Source organism: Mastigoproctus giganteus, chromosome 5 (assembly GCF_048544385.1).
Source record: "Mastigoproctus giganteus isolate SK-2022 chromosome 5, ASM4854438v1, whole genome shotgun sequence".
NCBI lineage: Eukaryota > Metazoa > Arthropoda > Arachnida > Uropygi > Thelyphonidae > Mastigoproctus > Mastigoproctus giganteus.
Genome location: NC_143579.1, coordinates 176577666 through 176595164, shown reverse-complemented (window position 1 = coordinate 176595164; position 17499 = coordinate 176577666). Strand labels below are relative to the sequence as shown.

At 39.2% G+C, this 17499-nt stretch overlaps 1 protein-coding gene across 1 annotated transcript in view; it reads left to right on the top strand.

Annotated features, from left to right (window-relative positions):
• The window catches only part of hob (bridge-like lipid transfer protein family member hobbit), a 916854-nt gene that overhangs the window by 722789 nt on the left and 176566 nt on the right, over positions 1-17499 (top strand). Inside the window, exons 38-39 of the mRNA XM_090374277.1 lie at positions 193-342; positions 16921-17002. Coding sequence (XP_090230403.1) covers positions 193-342; positions 16921-17002 — 232 coding nt within the window. The remainder of the gene's footprint in view (positions 1-192; positions 343-16920; positions 17003-17499) is intronic.

Sequence of the window (17499 nt, the reverse complement as noted above, 5' to 3'; positions counted from 1 at the left end):
AAAACAAGTAAATGCTTGCTGTATAGATATATATGCCCCTTTTTTTATTTTATTTATTTTTTTTTTTTTTTGCTATCTGAAGGAGGACAGTGCTTTTGATACAAATTTCTGTTAATAAGCAATTCTTTATATTATTTCTTATATGTCTAAGGTAATATTTTCTCATATTACTTATTTAAAATATTAAAACAGAGATACAGAAGTCAAACAAGTGTCTCTTCTCAAAGTCAGCCACATTTAACACCTAGTCCTTTGAGTAGACTGCAGTCTGGTCATGCTGCTTCTATGTTGCAGAAACTGATAGCTGAAGCTGAAGTAAATCCTATGGTGTACACAGAAGAGGTATATTTTTGGTTCATTTTTTAAATGCAAAAAAATTCTTGTATTTATGGTATTCCTAATTTATAAATTCTCTTAACTATCTTTTACAGTGTTAATTCATTCTTTTTATTATTATTATTATTATTTAATTTAAGTATTAATGCATTTATATATGAAATCCACAAGCTCATTTTAAAATTTCACTAGTCAATAGCTAAAATGGTTTGGTAATAAAAGCAGTCAATTTCAATTAATATTAATGTGCTAAATAACCCCAGGGGCTCACATCTGGTGAGTATGGATTTGGCATACCCAGGGTCCTGAGCTGGATATCATCATTCTCCTCTTTCTTGGCGATTCCCTTCCCTTCCCTCTCTCTCTCTCTCTGGGTAATTCAGAAAATTTTTTTGGCTGCTGCAGCATAAGCTGCAGGCTTCCTTGCACCATATGGCTAATAAATAATAATAAATGTGAATATGACAGTTAAAATGGATTATTAGCTCTAGTTTTGATAGCTCTATACACGTCACTTTCGGTGCATTTTTGCTTGATTTTTTGGGAAATTTGACCTTGGGGTATAGTTTGAAAAAACCACAGTCATTGGTGATGAGTCACACTATTTCCTGTCTAGCTGTCAGTCAATATGAGCCATGCATCTGTCCATGCTACACTTGTTTTCGACTGAACAAAAACTTAAAATTCAGCATACCACATAAGTGTGTAAATAGTGTGGATAATTTTTATGTTTATGGTGAAGTGACATTTGCATCACAGAAACATGCCATTACTCAGATAATAAAAAATATATATATAAATCAGTTATTTCGCCTGCAAGGTTGAGGACCAAGACAAAAGCTGGAAACCTTATATTTGCTGCAGTACTTGTGCTTCTAATCTCTATAGCTGGTTAAATCGCAAAGGCCACTCGATGCCCTTTGCCATACCTATAAGGAGAGAGAGAGACCTTCAGATCATATAATGGACTGTTATTTTTGTGCTACCACCTCTTCAGCAGGTGATTTCCAAGAAGAAAAAGTGGACCTTAAGCTACCCAAATATACCATCTGAGAAACCTTCTGGCATCACACCATAAATTAGGCTGCAGTATATTGTTAAAAATACACTTTCTTCGCTAAGTGATGAGCACTTAGTTGATGAGCATGGCGAAATATTTCATCAGGACATCTTGGAAATGGAGAAGAGATACCATGGCAAATGAAACTCTGCAATGCTAACTGACTATTGCTGGACTGTGACAAAAGATGCTCCAGATGTGGGGTAAAACAACAGGTGAAGAAGAAGAAACATAAAATGTGAATCAAGTGATTTTATGTATTTTACTGATCAGTGTGATTTAATATTTTATTTTATTAACTAAAAATGTATCAATTCTTATTATTTTAAACTGATTTATAATTTTTTTTTATATAATATAACATGTTTTTCAATATAAGATATATTAGAACAGTACGGTGGATGTTCTTTATTTATCTCATTTTAGGCCTATGTAGCATGTTTTATAGAATATGAGACATGGCAGGTATTTTTAAAACTTGAGCAAAATAATTTTTTGATTTCTGAACTCCACACATGCAAAACAATAACAATACAGAAAAAAATACTTTCATCAGAGAAACAAAAAATATTGAAAATTTGTTGACCAGTGTTTTTGAACAAACTTATTGTGCGTGTGCAAAACATCTTATAATTCTAAAATCTTATTAAAAGTACACCACAAAATTTTTTATATGAATTCAAATCAGCTAGATAAGACTATTTTACACTAAAATTCCTACATATATATTTAATATAAATAGCACAGTGAGTGTGAGGTAGAAACTTGTAGATAGGCCCCTCGACGTGGGCACCTGTATGTGGTGAGGGGACCTCCCAGTGATTCTGCTGGTTTTCCAGATTAGCATCGCTGGGATCTAACGCCCATACCTTGGTTCCAGGGTTACATCATTGGAATCTGGCGTGTGCAGCCGTGCGCCGCGACCCATGGAATTCGGAAAGGGGGATCCTGGTGGTTGAGGGGCCCAGCCTTAATACACCACTTTGGCCCCTGCTTCGACAAGACAGGTGGTCCCGGACTGGCACGACTGGGATCAATCGGCGGGTGGTTCTTACTGCTAGGGTCAACTGCATTCCAATAAGTCTCCCTCCCTTTGGCCCTGGGACGGGATCAAGGCTTATTGGAAACGTGGGTATGGTGCTCCTAAGCGAACTTGGCGTCCCATTCATGTACGTAGTACCTGCTAGTTCACGAGTGAGCGTCCCCTCGTAGGGCTCCGTGGTGGGTGAGGTACTTAGGCCATCGGAAATTTTTATCTTACTCCTATGAGTAATTTAAATCCTTCTTCTTCTGTGGCCCTAACAAGGCCCCTACCTAATTGAGATGATAGCACGGATAATACCTCCATTAAAAGAGCCAGAACTGAGGACACACCACCATCAGTGACGCCACTCTTCCTCATTCTCCATTCCACTGGAGTGCAGTCAATTGGAAAGATGTTGCCCTTCTTTATCCAGAAAGGATTAGAAGGGTTGGCAGGTTCACCAAAATCCATTAAACGACTGCGTTCTGGCGACCTTTTGATTGAAGCTTCCAGCACCAAACAAGCAGCAAAAATCTTGAACTCTACATCCATAGGGGGAATACCTATCACCATAACCCCCCCCCACAAAACTCTGAATTCTTCATGTGGTGTTATATCAGAGTGGGACCTTCTTCATGTTTCTGAAGAAGAGATCTGCTCTGAATTAAAAGACCAAGGAGTGATAGCTGTCAAGGGAATATCGATACGAAAGAATGGGAATCTCGTCCCTACCCGAGTTCTTATCTTCACATTCAACACCCCACGGCCTCCAAGTTCCATCAAGGCAGGCTATCTAATCTGCCCAGTGAGGATTTACGTTCCAAACCCACTGAGGTGTTTTAGATGCCAAAAATACGGCCACTCACAAACATCTTGTCGTGGTAACCCTGCCTGTGCTCGATGTGGTGCTAAAGACCATGAGAGCAAGAAATGCTCAGCTTCAAAACCGGCCTGTGCCAACTGCCAAGGAGAGCACCCCGCCTATTCTGGAGCATGCCAGTGGTGGAAATGATGAAAAAGAAATCCAAAAATTAAAGACAGAGCTGAATATCTCCTACCCAGAGGCCAGAAAATGTATCTAACCAATAAATAGCGGGAAACCTCCTTATGCCCTTTTGGGCATAAGAAGGTTTCCCGATAGTGCACTTAGTGCTAAATGCACTATCGGTACACAAACTGAGATGACTGTACCACCAAGAGAGTCATTCACTCCGATTGCACACTATTTATTGAGTTCACAAAAGCCCACTAAAAAAACACAGTCAGCTGCCACTCCTATATCCGTACCTCCTAGTGCTCCACCACTACCAAAACCAAGTGGTAAAGAGCCACCAGTAATAACAGAAACAATGGATGTAGAGAACATGGAGGTTCTCTACATCCATTGTTTACCGGATGAATCAGTCTTGGAACTCTTTGCAGAGGAAGAAATGGACACGGGACAGCATCCATTCTTCCCCAAAAAAGATAAATCCAAGACTGACAAAAGTAAGCCCTCAGCACCTCGGAAGCCGCCTGATGGACCCACCATGCCAAAGTAATGGCTAAATTCCTACAATGGAATTGTCATGGATTCCGGCGAAATACAGATGCAATCAAGTCCCTCCTGCAAAAGCACGAGCCAGTTTACTTTTGCTTGCAGGAGACTTATCTAAAGGCAAATGATGATCCCACCATGCATAACATCGCAATTTTTCGTAAGGATAGAATTGCAGATGGTCCTGCTCGTGGAGGAATGGCTATCCTTGTGGGCAACTAGACCCCAGTTCAGCCATTGCTAGTTACAACCAGCATAGAGGCTGTTGCTATTCGCCTTACAGTGGGATTTTTATTAACCGTTTGCTCTATTTATTTGCCACCTGGGACTGACATCTCCCAGGAAGACCTTGATGATCTTATAACACAGTTGCCTCCCCCTTTCTTACTTCTCAAGGATTTTAATGGACATAACACCCTGTGGGGTAGTGCTAACATCAATGGAAGGGGACGAGTCATATAGCATATGCAAAATGACAATAACCTTTCCCTTCTAAATACTGGAACAAACACCTTCTTCCACATGCCTACCCGTATGTTTTCTGCAATTGATCTCTCTATCTGCTCCCCTTCTCTACTCCCTTCACTTACTTGGAAAGTGGAGGAGAACCCATATGGAAGTGATCACTTCCCTGTGATAACCTCGTTACACAGTGGGAGACCATGTCTTCCTTTCAGGTTACGACGGTGGAAGATTGATCAGGCTGACTGGCCTGCCTTCCACCATCAGGCAAATTTTGACTTCAGTACCGTCAGTCAGGAGCCTTTCAATGATGCGGTAACGTACATCACAGAAATTATTGTCAAAGCAGCTGCGAATGCCGTCCCAAAAACATCTCCCCGGTTTCCACCATTTCCCAAACCATGGTGGAATTCACAATGCACAGCAGCAAAAAAGGCACAAAACAAAGCCTGGGGGATATTCTGACAATATCCCACCACGGCCAACCTTATAGCCTTTAAACACGCACGAGCCAAAGCACGCTATATCCGCTGTCAGAGTCAAAAGGAATCGTGGATCCGTTTTACTTCATCAATTACTCAGTCCACTAGTACTAAATTGGTCTAGGACAAAATCCAGAAAATGAAGGGAAAATATACATCCCAATTCTTCAATCCTAGATTATAATGGATGCACTATTGCAGATCCAACTGCAATAGCCAATTCTCTTGGGGAAACATTTTCTAACATCTCTGCGACATCTTCGTATTCCCCAGAGTTCCTGGTCCTGAAACATAAAATCGAAAAACAGGCACTTAATTTGAAGTCTAAGAGCCTTTATCCCTACAATGGGGCATTCACTATACAGGAACTGAAAAGAGCCCTCACTCTTTCAAAGGCAAGTGCTGTTGGACTAGATGGCATCCATTATGAAATGATTAAGCATCTTCCACCAAAAGCTATGGATCACCTGCGCCTTCTATATAACAGAATCTTTATTGAAGAGCAGTTTCCGGATTCCTGGCGCAAAGCAATCATTCTTGCCTTTGCTAAGCCAGGAAAGGATCCAAAAGTCACTACTAATTATCATCCTATTGCTCTGACTAGCTGTCTGTGCAAAATCCTAGAGAGAATGGTTAACTTTCGTTTAATGTGGCATTTAGAATCGAATGACCTTCTCTCTAACATTCAGTGCGGCTTCTGACGGAACCGGTCCACTCTGGACCATCTTATTAGATTGGAAACATCCATCCGGGATTCTTTCCTAAAACGTGAACATTTGATGTCTGTATTCTTTGATGTGGAGAAAGCGTATGACACAACTTGAAGATTTGGCATCTTAAAAGATTTGCATAGCCTTGGTCTTAGAGGGCATCTCCCCATTTTTATTAAAAACTTTTTAGCCAATCGATCTTTCCAAGTTCGTGTGGAATCCTCACTCTCTCGTCCCTTCTGTCAAGAGGAGGGAAATACCACAAGGATCAGTATTAAGTGTCACGCTTTTCGCCATCAAAGTAAATTCCATCACCGAACAACTTCCTCCAACTGTAAAGAGTGCCCTCTATGTTGATGACTTTAGCATATTTTGTCAGTCATGCAACATGAGGGTTATAGAAAGACAACTGCAAAAAGCCATTGATCACCTAAATTCCTGAGCTCTATCTAATGGATTCAGGTTCTCACTGCAAAACACCATTTGTATACACTTTTGTCGTAAGCATAATCTTCATCCTGAACCTGAATTAAGGCTCAAACAAAATGCTATTCCAGTAGCAGTGGACACAAAATTCTTGGGACTCATATTTAATAAAAAGCTGACCATTCTGGATCACATCCATCAACTCCGCACAAAGTGCACAAGAGGCCTGAATATTCTGCGCTATCTCTCCTCTACATCTTGGGGTGCGGACTGATGCACCCTACTACGCATTTACCGTTCGCCTTTGTGATACAGATTAGATTACAGGTCTCTGGTATACAATTCGGCCAGAGATAGTGTACTTCGATGGCTGGATCCTGTCCATCATCAGCTCTCCATATCGCAATTGGAGCATATCGAACTTCTCCTGTCCAGAGCTTATATGTTGAAGCAAACGAACCACCGTTATCGCTTCAACGTAAGCAGTTGTCTCTAAAGTACGGTTTAAAACTGAAATCCCTGCCAGACCATCTTACGTGGCCATTCGTTTTTGAGCCACGATGGGAAAATTTGTACAACACCCGTAAGACTGCCAATCATCCTTTTGGTATTCATCTCCAAGAGCTACTCAAAGAACTTAAGATCAAGGTAGACAAGGTTGCCCAAACACCAAAGCAACCCCTTACACCCTGGAATGCTCATGTTCCAGTGTGTGACTTGTCCCTTAGAAATTGGGGAAAGTCGGACACTCCGTCATCTGTCTACCTGCAGCTTTATTCAGCACACCGAGCTAAACATTCTGACTTCGCACCAGTTTACACAGATGGCTCGAAGTCGGAATCGTGTGTAGGATCTGCTGCTGTCTTTACAGACACCACTACATCGGAACAGATTCCCTCTGAATGCAGCATATTTACTGCAGAGCTGCACACTATATTAGCCTTGGATCACATTAGTAAATGCCAATACCAACGGTTCATTTTATATTCCGACTCTCTCAGCGTGTTACAGGCTTTAATAACTGTGAGATATAATTCTCATCCAGTTCTGTCTTGCATTCAGCAGAAGATTCACTTCCTCCGTGAACGTGAATATGATATCCGCTTCTGCTGGATTCCCAGCCACATTGGGATTAGGAGAAATGATTTGGCTGACAAATCATTTCCCCTAATCAGCAATTAGGGGAAATGATTCGCAGCGAAATCAGCAATTCCCAATAATAATCGCTGCCTGTCAGTCCCCTATACAGACTACAGGCAAATAATACACCAAAAGATATACTCCCAATGGCAGGATTCGTGGAATAGACAGACTACAAATAAATTATATCGTATAAAGCCTGTGATTGAACCATGGCAGTCTAGTCTGTGCAGGAATCGTAAGGAGGAAGGTGTTCTAGCCCGGACCCGCATAGGACATAGTCATTTGACTCATTCGTATTTGCTGAGGGCTGATGATCCTTCTATGTGTGAGTCCTGTGGCACGATTTTATCAATCAGACACATTTTAATTGACTGTCCAGATTTTAGCAATATCCGTTTTACCGCTTTTAATCATCTGACTGAGCCGTATACACTCAGTCAGATTTTATCCGACAATGACCATGTGTCTGCTGTTTTTAGCTATTTTAAATCAATAAAGGTTTTTACTTGTATTTAAAATTTACATGTTATTGTTATTTCTTTATTGATTTATCTTTTCTACATTTTATACCTTTGTTATTTTATATCTTGACATGGTGACCTAAGTAATTAGGTCAGTAAAACTTAAAATTTTTATATATCACCTGGTTTTGCCGCATTATAGCCTTAGTTGCTAATGCGCCAATCAAATTTAAACCAAACCAAACTTTTAGATAGGTGTCAGTTGTAACCCAGAACCATTAGGGATCAATCATTTGAATAAAGCATGCAGTCCAGTAAAAATAATAACAAAAGGGACATGTTTTATAGAACCACATTATTATAGGGACTTATTATTTACAAACATACAGTGAATGAGAGAACTAATTACAGTTTAATTTTTAAATCAGAGATATAATGATAGTTCTGTTGCCACAGAGGCTGTATTAAACTTATTTTTTTAAGAGTGTGAAAAAAAAGCATTAACCTCATTTTTTGGAATACTAACTCAAAAAGCATACTAAACTTATTTCATAGATTTTAATTATTGGCAATTCAGGTTGGTGCCAACATAATAGGAATTATAGAAACCTGATATTGCTCTGATCTAAAGGGCAAAGAATTTCAATATGACAAACACAATGTGTTTGTCAAAAATACACATAGGTTCAATAAAGTTTATCCACTTAGTTGTAAAATACCAAAATGATATTATGGTTCTATAACATGATATAAAGAGTGGAACAACAAATCTGCAAGTTGTTGTGCTACAGACATGTGCTGCAACCTAGAGATATGTGAGTATTGTGATTAACTTCATACATAACTATAATGAGTAGCCAAATTAAAATATCTTTTATTATAGGAGACTTTAGTAATTTGTACGTAGTTAGCACTTCAATAGGACCTACAGCAGTCACTTCTTGGATTAACTGGGTGACTTCTCTGTATCAGCATGGCATACAGAGAACATATTACTAGAAGAATCGATATAGTAGTAGAGGCATGTGATGCAAGAAAGCAGGCCCCCGAGTGCCAAGCGATAGTTCCCAAGCAAGCTTTCTAGTGCGATTTTCTAGTGATTTTCCTAGGGCGAGTACTAGTGCTTAAATAATCCCTCCACCACTCGCAATGTTACTGCTTCCCTCGCTGAACAATGTCACTGCTAACCCCGCTTGCAACGTCACTGCTATCGCTAGCAACGTACTGCTCTCTTCTTCTGCTGATCGCTTGGTCACTGGTTGGCACCGCTCCTGCCTCCACGTGGCGGGGTCGGTAACCTGGGAGAAGGAATTCCCTCTTCCAGGGCTGAAAGGAGCAACGATGGATTGTGATGCATATCCACCGCTAGAGCCCATGGGTTCCAGACCTGTCAACTCTGATTCAGAGCATGACTTGAATAATCCGAAGAGACAGCGGACTGGAAAACAGAGTGCAGATATGCCAGCATTTCTAATAATGCACTCATTATCCACACAACCTGTAGGCAAGTTATCGCCGTTTCTAATACAGAAATGTTTAGAGTCGGTTGTTGGATCCCCTAAAATGGTGAAGCATCTTCAATCTGGAGACCTTTTAATTGAAACTTCAAAAACATCTCATTCAGAAAAATTGTTAAATTTAACAACATTCAACAGTATCCCAGTATCAGTTAACACCCCATAACACCCTGAACACGTCTAAAGGCGTTATCAGTGAATGGGACTTACTAACTGTTTCTGAAGAAGAAATTGTACAAGAACTTAGCAAACAAAAGGTGACACATGCTCAGAGAATAATGACCAAAAAAGATGGCAACCTAATTCCAACTAGGTCCATTATTTTGACGTTCAACACTCCGAATCTTCCATCCTCTGTCAAAGCAGGTTACTTAAACTGCAAGATTCGACCTTACATCGCGAATCCCATTCGCTGCTTTAAGTGGCAGAAGTACGGCCATGCACAGACTGCATGCAGAGGCAATGCTGTGTGTCCTATTTGTGGCTCCAAGGAGACTGTACAGCTTCCACTCCCACTTGCCCAAACTGTACAGGAAGCCATCCTGCATTTTCTAAAGCGTGGGACCTTTGGAAAACAGGGAGAAAAATCCAGAAGTATAAAGTGGAGCATAAAGTCACATACCCTGAAGCAAGAAAGCAAATAATGCTAACCATGCCTAGCCGATCATATGTGGTGGTCATTCCCTGACCTTTCTGCATCCTCTCTATTTGGTAGTCACGGGTTCGAACCCCGGTCTAATTAAAAAGCGTGGTGTGTTTCATACAGTTTGCGATTGTTGTGATGGCTGATGTGAGGAAGCAATGTGCATGCATCAAGTTTTGTTTCCTTCTTAACAATACAGCAGCAGAAACCCATAGGAATTTGAACCATGCTTTTGGTGACAATACTTTTAGGCCAGACACAGACCTACTACTTGGTCTGTGTCTGGCCTAAAGTTGGTGACCCTATTGTTAGGGGAAACGGGGAACATGGTATTTAAAAGGATAGGTGGAACAGGACCAGGGTATGTCTGCCAGGGGCTAAGGTTGATGACATTGTAGAGTGGATATCATCTTTTAAGGACACAAAAGGTGATATTGTTGTGCATGTTGGCACTAATGATGTAGTTCACTAATGAACGGCAGAATTACTTAACAAATACAGGTCACTGATGAAAAAAAGCCATGAATTAGGGTTGAATTTGAAAGTGTCTGTAATTCTGCCCAGACAAGATAGGAGGGAGTTTCTGATGCGCTTGCACTATATTTATACATAGGAGGGAGTATATGATGCGAGCCTTGTCGATCAATTTCGCCCTCGAAAGATGGTGCAAGGCTCAAGGGGTAGAATTTTTTTCAGCCTGGTCTGTACTTGTTAACAGGAGAGACTGCTTCTACAGGGATGGGATACACACAAATAGAAAGGGTGCAAGTATATTTGTTGATCCTATCAAGGCAGGTGAGTTGGAAAACTGCTAGTTTGGAGGGGGGGGGATACAAGGACTAATAGATTAACATAGCCATTGGCAGAGGTGAAAGTGATTTTTGCACTGCTTCTATTGGAATGAGCAGCAGCCTGGAAACAAGGTGCAGGGTATTTAAGGGACTGCTGGGAGTCATTGCGGTACAAGTAAATATATGGGCTGTGTTAGGGTAGCTAAAAATAAGAACAGTTCATGTACACTTGCATGAACACCAATGCTAGGAGTTTAGTAAATAAATTTGATGAATTTGAGACATTAGTCAAAATGGCAGATATTGTTGGGATATCACAGACATGGTGTCACAGATATAAGGAATGCAGAATTTGGTGAGTACAATGTGTACAAAGGGGATAGCCAGGATAGGAAGAGAGGAGGGGTTGTGCTATTAGTTAAGAAGCACATAAAATCAAAGGAAGTGCACACATTTGACATAAGTAGAAAGTACGGTGTTGGGTTAGTTTGATGTGACATAAGCACTGGGAAAGCAAAATTTACAGTATGAGTGGTTATAGGCCTAATGACTCTGATGAGTATAATGAAAAACTGTACAGAGAAACAGAGGTCATCAGTTAATCAGATTGTCTTATAATGGGGATTTTAATTTCCAAGACATTGACTGGAACTTGTGGGTTGGTCACTCGCACACTATCAAATCTTTTGTGGATTTATTGGACGATTGTTTTCTATAGCAGCATGTTCGGGAGGCAACTAGAGGGAGTAATACTCTTGATCTGATTATTCAGTAGTGATTCTTCATACATTAAGAATCTGCAGATAAAGGAACCACTAGGTGGCAGTCATCACAGTGTGCTGAAGTGGGATTTACTCAAAGAGGTAACTACCATCAGGGGTAACGGGAAGGGTTTTTGCTTTCGTAAAGGCGACTACGGTGGTCTGAGACGGTATTTAAATTCTATACGGTGGGACCAACTGATGATGTTACCAACAGCAAATTCAAAATGGGAAGGATTCAAAGAATTAATCTTGGAAGCTATTAGACTTTACATACCAACTAAGAAATATTGTTCAAGGTTTAGGCCTAAATGGATGTTGGATGAACTAATGAAACATATGGCAGAGAAGAAAAATGCATGGGATACATATAAATTAATGGGTGACATGGAAGCATATGATAGATATATAAGCTGGTCTGTAACCAAGTCACAAAGGAGATTATGCAGGCAAAGGCAGATTATGAGAAATCCTTGGCAAAGGATGCAAAGAAAAACAACAAAGAATTCTTTACCTATGTAAACTCTAGAAGGAAAGGCATGAATCAGATTTTTCCCCCTGGATATTGATGGTTCAACTGTTGATGATCCTGCTCAGATGGCTAACAAACTAAATGAGTATTCTGCATCTATATTCACCCATGAGGAGTTATTCAGGGAGGGGAATGCCAGATGTGAGTTAAACGCTGGCAGTGAGCTAGATGATTCTGTAATAACTCAGAGAAAAGTGGAGGAGAAATTGTTGAAGATAAACATTAAAAAGGCACCCGGGATGGATGGGATCTATCCAGTTATATTAAAGGACGCAGCAAAGGAAGTAAGCAACCCCTTAGGCATAATTATGAGAGCTTCTTTGGACTCAGGGGAGGTACCCATGGACTGGAGATGTGCAAATGTAAATCCAATTCACAAAGGAGGATCAAAGTGCGACACAAGTAATTATAGACCTGTTAGTTTAACTTCTGTTCCAGGAAAATTAATGGAGGCACTGGTTAAAGAAACACTGCAGGATCATCTATACAAGACTTCAGTTATAGCTCGGACACAGAATGATTTTGTTAAGGGAAAGTCTTGCCTGACCAATTTTTTTTTTTTTTTTTTTTTTATGAAACCCCCAAACACGAAAGGTATCAAAAGCTATAGTACTTAGCACCATGCATGGGTTGAAGGAGAAATATGGGGGGAGGGGGATGCTGGAAACTTTGCTCTAGAGACTAAACATGGGTTGATTGGATACTATGATGTGGTCACAAAGGAACTGAATACAGGAAATAACTTCGATATCATATATTTGGATCTTAGAAAGGCTTTTGATACTGTTGCACATGGAAGACTGCTGAACAAATTGGAACAGTGTGGCAGTGGAGGCAAATTGCTGCTATGGATAAAGGGATGGTTGAGTGGGAGAAGACAGAGTGGTAATCAATGGACACTACTCATCATGGACTAATGTTATCAGTGGAGTCCCTCAGGGTTCAGTGCTGGATCCACTGTCGTTTTCTGTATTTATAAATGATATTGTTGAAGTTATATCAAGCTTAATGTACAAGTTTGCAGACGATATGAAGGTTGGCAGGGTTGTTAAGGACACTAATGATAGTATGCTGCTGCAACAGGATCTAGAAAAGTTGAGCAGATGGGCTGAGAGGTGGCAAATGAAGTTTAACATTGACAAATGTAAAGTACTACATATGGGAAGCAGTAACCCCACAGTGATGTATCAACTCTGTGGCACTACACTGACATTGGTAGAGAACGAAAAGGACCTGGGGGTAATAGTGCAGGCAGATATGAAGTTTTCAGAGCAGTGCAGACGGTTTGCAAGAGTAGCTCATAGTGTCTTGTCAATGATATACAGGAATTTTTCTAGCAGGGATAAGGAGGTGATTATCCCCTTGTATAAGGCAATGGTCAGGCCACACCTTGAGTACTGTATTCAGGTCTGGAGGCCTCATTTTAAGAAGAATGTAGGGGTGTTGGAACGAGTACAGAGAAGGTCAACAAGATTAGTGAATGGAACAAAGGGTTGCTCTTACAAAAAAAAGGCTTAAATTTTGCAAATTACAGTGTCTGGAGACTAGGCACCTGTGAGGTGATCTGATTGCGGTGTATAAAGCCTTGAATGGTTTGAGCATGCTCAATGCTGATGGGATTCTTCCTCTTGCTCAGAATAATCACCTGAGAGGGCATAAATTCAAATTGAGGAAAGACAGATGTAGGATATATGTGTGGAAGTTTGCCTTTAGCCAGCGGAACAGACTTCCATCCTTTGTTGTGGAAGCCGATAGCCTAAATAAATTAAAGCTGAGCTGGACAGGTATTTTGAACGAATGGAGGGGTGAAATGGGAGCAATTTTTTTTTTTTTTGGCTGATGCTGCATAAGCTTGCTTTCTTGCATCCTATGCCTCAACTAATGCTAATGCTAATTTTCAGAAACTTCTTTTCATTCCTATTTACGTATTGCAATGATGAAGGGAAAGCTGCTAACGAAAAGTGCAAGTGGTGGCAGTGCCAGGAATCGAAACAAAATTGATTTAGAAATGAAGATGATTAAGAAGTACGAAGCAGGACAAAGTTTGTCATCTACTGCAATGGATCCCCCAGAGGCTCACATCTGGTGAGTATGGGCTTGGCACACCCAGGGTCCTGAGCTGGATATCATCATCCGTCTCTTCTTGGTGATTCCCTTCTACTTTTGTCTCTCTCTCTCTCTCTCTCTCTGTAACTCGGGAATTTTTTATTTTTTTTTTTTTTTGGCTGGTGCAGCATAAGCCTCAGGCTTCCTTGCACCATATAGCTAATAATAATAATAACTACTGGTTTAACCATTTTAAAAACGATAGAATGTCGTTTGATGATGACGATCGCTCTGGGCGTGTATTATTGAGCGCCACCCTGAAAAAAATGTTGCAGAAGTTTTGGTGGTGATCCGTGAAGACCGCAGGTGGACCATCCACAACATATGTAGTATTGTAGGACTATCATAAGGTACATGTCAGATAAGTTTAACATGAGAAGGATTGCAGCCAAGTTCATGCCCCGGTTACCGAGTGAAGCCCAAAAGCAGCATCGCATGGAAGTTAGCAGAGATCTTCAAAAACGGGCCAGGAGTGATCAAAACTTCCTTTCTACGGTCGTCACTGGTGATGAGAGTTGAGTATATGGGTATGACCCAAAAATGAAGCAACAATCATTCCAGTGGAAGAGCCCATCTTCGCCCCGACCAAAGGAAGTCCGACAAGCGAGGAGCAATGTGAAGTCCGTACCGATCTGTTTTTTGGATATTGATGGGATTATCCATAAGGAATTCATTGCTCCTGGCCAGCCTATGAATGCAAAGTTCTACTATGATGTCCTGAAGCAGTTAAGGGAAGTCGTCAGGAGGAAACGTCCAGAGAAGTGGAACACAAAGAACTAGGTCCTTCATTGCGATAACATGCCGGTCCACATATTGAAGATTTGGTAGCGTAGAGGATATCCAAACCGAATCACAGGCGGTGTTGAACATTATGACAAAGAAGGATTTCAGGAAGCATCCAGACTCAGGATGAGTCTAATTTATTTTATAAATACATTTTGGGTAGCACCTCATATTTTGATTGTGAATTACAGAAATACTATGTGAAGAAATTTACAGTATAATTAAAGATATGCAAAAGAATATTGATTAATAAGATTTGTATGAATTGTAATAGCATCCTGCATACAGTGCTCAAATCTCATATGAAAAGAAAATGATCTGTATAAAAGTGATACATAAAGAATAATAATAAAAATCTGTATATTTTCTATAAATTAACTACAGAAGTACCCCATGATAAAATTGTGGGATATTTGTTTAATTTATTCATCAGAAAATAAAATTATTCACTTGAAGTAAAGAATAGTTTTATTTTATATTTTAAAAGCATTCTTACATATACTGAATAGCAACTCACAACAAACAACTTCACTCTCACTAACTTGACAGGAATTTTCACCAAAGATTGGAAAATTTCAAATTAGGCATAGCATACTTTTAACAGATTAGTCATTAAATTATAGATGATATACAGGTTAATGCAAATGCATCATTTTAGTAGCAGAAAACTACTGCATACAATAGTCTTCTCCATTGGTGAAGCATTACTTATTCGAATTGGTACAATATCATGGCAACTCATTGTGGGGTATTCACAATATGAGATATACTTAAATGATGCCAATTCTTAGTTACTTCAGCAGTTTGCTGCATACTAAAGTTTTGTATTTGCACTAACCTGTACATCAGTTAACTTCTATGCAATCCGAGGCTTTAGCCCAATAATGCTTCTAGATTATAGATCTTATTTTGTAGACACAATTTCTTTAAAAATAATACAAAACTGTTTCCAACTTGTGGAAACAAACAAACAAAAAAAAAAAACCCAATAATAATAAAAAGAAACTACATATATAGGACAAGATATAGTCCTGTTTTTATTAATTCAAACAAGCTATTCTTTTGAAAATTTGAAAACAGCTAAAGCTAAATACAGGTTGGTTCATAAATAAACAGTAACAAAGTTTTCAAAATTAACTTGTGTGAGTGGAAAGGCAAGTAATCTTGAACTGTAAACAAAGATGCAATTTGAATTTCATGGCAATGTCGGCTTTTTGGTTACAAAAGCATAAAGACAACAGATATAACGTTGAAATTAATATCATTTATTAAACAAATACTGGGAAGCAAAGCACGTACACATTATTCTATGTATTCATTTTGTTTTGGAAATTATCAATATTTTTCATTTCTGCTATCATTCTTTCCAACTCACTTATGCACTATGGTAAAAGGGTGGACTATGACACTGAAGCCAGCTGTCACTATTTCAGCTCCTAATTACTCAAAAATTGTTTTTCATGAAGATATCTCTTCACATGTCAAAATAGAAGAAATTCAGATGGAGCCAATTTCACCCTTCATTCAGATGAAAACTGCAGACCTAGCTTGGAGAGTTTTTCCCTCATCCTACATATAGGTTTATTAAGTGTTTAGCAATATCTTTCCTTATTTATAATCTAAACCTTTATATAAAAATCAATCAAAATTGGGCCTTCTCTGTCCCAAAGCACTGTGGCAATAATTTTTTTGTAATGATATTGTAATTCAAGGATTTTCTTCACTGTCATTTAGAATAAAGGTCATAATGGAAGATCCAAATCTAATCACTTGTTATCAGGGCTTTAATAAAATCTCCTTGAAAGTTACTGTGCTCCTAAAACAGGTCTTGGCAGTGCTGAAGAAATTCATTCCTCTTGTTAACCCAGTAGCAGTGGCTCAGTACACACTGAGTCACAAAGGATGCATGCAATGTTACCTAGCGCCACAAGTCCATACTGTACATAGTTCCTGCAACATTCAAATTTTGGGAACATTTGGGTAGCACCTCATATATTATTATTTATGTCTTTCAAATTTATTTTTAATTATTTTTGATACTTTGGATACCCCCTGATATTTTATTACTGACTAGAAAATATTTGCAAAAAATTGTGTGCCATGATTAATATATAGTACATATATTTCTGAAATTAACTTTTTTCAGATAGAAGGAACATCACAGGAACAACAATTGCATGGTGTGGCAGCCTGCCAGACAGATGACGTACTTCACAAAAATTGGCTCAGTATGTAGAATTTAATTTATAAATTTAAAATTTCAGTTAGTCACCCAATTTTATAGATCTCTGTATACTTTTTCTTAGATAACACACATAAAGGGACATAAATTTAAATTGAAAAAAAAAGTTTGTACAGAATAGTTGTTGATATAATGTTTAACGACACAAGGGTTACTGAAGCCACATTGTGTCTGTCTTAGTTTATTTAATATATTATAGATATTTAATATTCATGTGTATAGACAAATATGCTTCAAGTATATTAAGAGTTCTTCTATGTTGGCATGAAGTCTAAGGAAATTTGTTAAAATCTAAGCTTCATGCAGCCTTCAGAATGCCTGGAAGGTGCTAGATGGATGAATAAAGTGGACAGTCTACCAGAAAGTAACAGACTGCGAGTTGAGTGTGACAGGATGTGCACTGTAGTGAATTTTCTCCCAATAATAAATACAGCTGTGTAAGATGATTGTGCCCAATTCTCAGTCTTGCCAATGCCACTTCTT